The sequence below is a fragment of the Limulus polyphemus genome, unplaced genomic scaffold (assembly GCF_000517525.1).
Source record: "Limulus polyphemus unplaced genomic scaffold, Limulus_polyphemus-2.1.2 Scaffold6075, whole genome shotgun sequence".
NCBI classification, from domain to species: domain Eukaryota; kingdom Metazoa; phylum Arthropoda; class Merostomata; order Xiphosura; family Limulidae; genus Limulus; species Limulus polyphemus.
In genome coordinates this window covers 26,715-29,703 of record NW_013671685.1, presented here as the reverse complement: position 1 = coordinate 29,703, position 2,989 = coordinate 26,715, and the positions used below count along the sequence as shown (strand labels likewise).

At 32.0% G+C, this 2,989-nt stretch overlaps 1 protein-coding gene across 1 annotated transcript in view; it reads right to left on the bottom strand.

Annotated features, from left to right (window-relative positions):
• Window positions 1-2,989, bottom strand: part of LOC106473324 (DNA/RNA-binding protein KIN17-like) — a 36,642-nt gene that overhangs the window by 26,384 nt on the left and 7,269 nt on the right. Inside the window, exons 2-3 of the mRNA XM_013934006.2 lie at window positions 2,005-2,135; window positions 134-228 (exon numbers count right to left, since the gene is read on the bottom strand). Coding sequence (XP_013789460.1) covers window positions 134-228; window positions 2,005-2,118 — 209 coding nt within the window. The 5' untranslated portion in view covers window positions 2,119-2,135. The remainder of the gene's footprint in view (window positions 1-133; window positions 229-2,004; window positions 2,136-2,989) is intronic.

Sequence of the window (2,989 nt, the reverse complement as noted above, 5' to 3'; positions counted from 1 at the left end):
CATTAATCAACATTATTATTACAGCACAAATCACTCAAAAACACAATTACTTGTTTGTCAGTATACATAGAATTGTCTATGAAAAAAGGTACATTTCAGTGAAAAAGAGTAGAGAGTATAATGGAAAACTTACTCTGAGAAACTGTCTATATACTTGTCTGGATTTTCAGCAAACAGCAACAGTTGTCGTTGATGAGATTCAGACAAGGTATGACACTTGAAGCCATTCTAGGTTGAAAAATAAACACTGTACAAGGTGATGTATGGTCCGATATAAACACTCTACCAGGTGACGTACGGTCTGATATAAACACTGTACCAGGTGACGTATGGTCTGATATAAACACTTTGCCAGGTGACGTATGGTCTGATATAAACACTCTACCAGGTGACGTATGGTCTGATATAAACACTGTACAAGGTGATGTATGGTCCGATATAAACACTGTACCAGGTGATGTATGGTCTGATATAAACACTGTACCAGGTGATGTATGGTCCGATATAAACACTGCTACCAGGTGATGTATGGTCTGATATAAACACTGTACCAGGTAATGTATGGTCTGATATAAACACTGTACCAGGTGATGTATGGTCTGATATAAACACTGTACAAGGTGATGTATGGTCCGATATAAACACTGTACCAGGTGATGTATGGTCTGATATAAACACAGTACAAGGTGATGTATGGTCCGATATAAACACTGTACCAGGTAATGTATGGTCCAATATAAACACTGTACCAGGTAATGTATGGTCTGATGCTAAAATTAAAGAGTAAACACCGTACCAGGTAATGTATGGTCTGATGCTAAAATTAAAGAGTAAACACTGTACCGGTAATGTATGGTCTGATGCTAAAATTAAAGAGTAAACACCGTACCAGGTAATGTATGGTCTGATGCTATAATTAAAGAGTAAACACCGTACCAGGTAATGTATGGTCTGATGCTATAATTAAAGAGTAAACACTGTACCAGGTAATGTATGGTCTGATGCTAAAATTAAAGAGTAAACACCGTACCAGGTAATGTATGGTCTGATGCTAAAATTAAAGAGTAAACACCGTACCAAATGATGTATAAAGTTAAAATAACACAACCAATAGTGTCAGTAACACAAACACATCACACAATTAATTACATAAAAACAATTCAAATCAAATACATCAAAATCAACAGTACAATAGATACAGAATATGTATAAGAGAATACAATGAATTCAAGCTTCAGCTTGTGGTCTCCTTTAAATTGTTAAAATTCATATTTAATAAATAATTATGTATTTTCATTTAACTATGCAAGTAAAGGTGTTTAGTGATTATTTTATTGTTTCATTTCAGTTTTGTTTTACACTTTGCAACAAAACCATCACCAGTAGAAAAAAGTAACATCATCATGTTAGTGTCATAAATCACTGTAATGTTCATGTATTCCTTTTACTGGTGTAATGACATGTATGTAATTAAGTAATGAAATTTATAATAAAAATGGAATTATCGAATTTCTTAGAGAATTTAGTATTCAACTATACATGTAAAATTTTCCAGTTTTGTAGCCCTAACAATGAATTATCCCTAGAGCCGTGATAATGGCTTGCATTTCCTTTGGTGACGTTATATTCATAAAACAGAATTCTTGAATTCTTATGATTACATACAGACTATCAATACATCATTCTGACAAAAGCATCACAGTACAGAACACCAATAAATAACCATCACCAACAATGAAAGTGTTTTTCTTTTATCACGTTTTTAGAAAATTGAAATTATCAACATTCACATCTCTCATTAGACTTGATATTAAACTAACCTCAAAATGACAGGTAACTCATTGTATACTGATTTAAGGAAGTCCTGATTCTGTAATTGGTAGTAAAATCTTTAAAACTTAATATAAAAATAATATGTTGAGTAAAGTCTTTATTCAAAAAAGTTATTTTTTCACTTAAAGTATTCAGCCAAACTGAAATTACTACTATATCGGCAGAACTTACCTCATCTCGACACTGTTTCTGACACATCTGACAATACCATCGTAGTTTTTGAAGCCCTTTAGCTTTGATTCTGTTGGCTATGGCTTTAGGTGTTAAGAAGTCATGCTTTGGCATTTTGTTCTTGGCTTAACCTAGACAAAACATGCAGAGCAATAAGGCAAGTGCATGTAATATTCATTAAAACAAACAAAGATCTTTTCACCTATATAGTAATGTACTGAAAGTATCACATAAATGGACAAAGAAACTAAAAGCAACCATAACTAAAGTTGTGAAGAAACTACTTTATTTGATAGTAATGAATTATTTAGTGGTTGAAGCAGCTTTGTTAACCCTTTCCAGATGGGTCACAGGTGAAAGGCCATGTCATCTCGTTTGTTGACTCTCATTAAAAATTTTATTGAACTATCATTTCATGAATTTATGTCAATAAGTTTGGTATCAAACTGTAGATTATAATTCAAATTTTAGAACTATACATTACTCAATTTGTTAATTTAAAGTAAATATTAAAAAAACAGATAAACATCAATTTTTGTGTGTGTCACGTGATATGTTGAATGCAGCACTGGTTCAAATTACAGATATTGATAAACTAGAATATAAAATAAGAATGTCTTATCTTTTCTATTTGCTAAGATATGGCTCATATAGTAAATTAAACATAGTGGCACCCCGCTCACCTCCTTTCCTTCTTGGAAATGCTCCCTTATATACACTTACTTCTACATATGACATGAATAACCAATCGGAAGCTCAGAATGTCCCCTTAGTGGTTTTCTCAGCCTTTCTAACATAGATAGCTAGTGCCATTTCTTTCTTTTAAACCAAGATTTCAATGAGGTAGGTTGTGTCTTTAGTCTACTCAAAATTTTATATATTTTTTAGACCCAAATACAGCTGTTACTAATTTTGATAAATTACAGTATAATTCTATAGTATTGATGTACTAATTTATGATTTCTTAGTTATTCAAAAGTATATA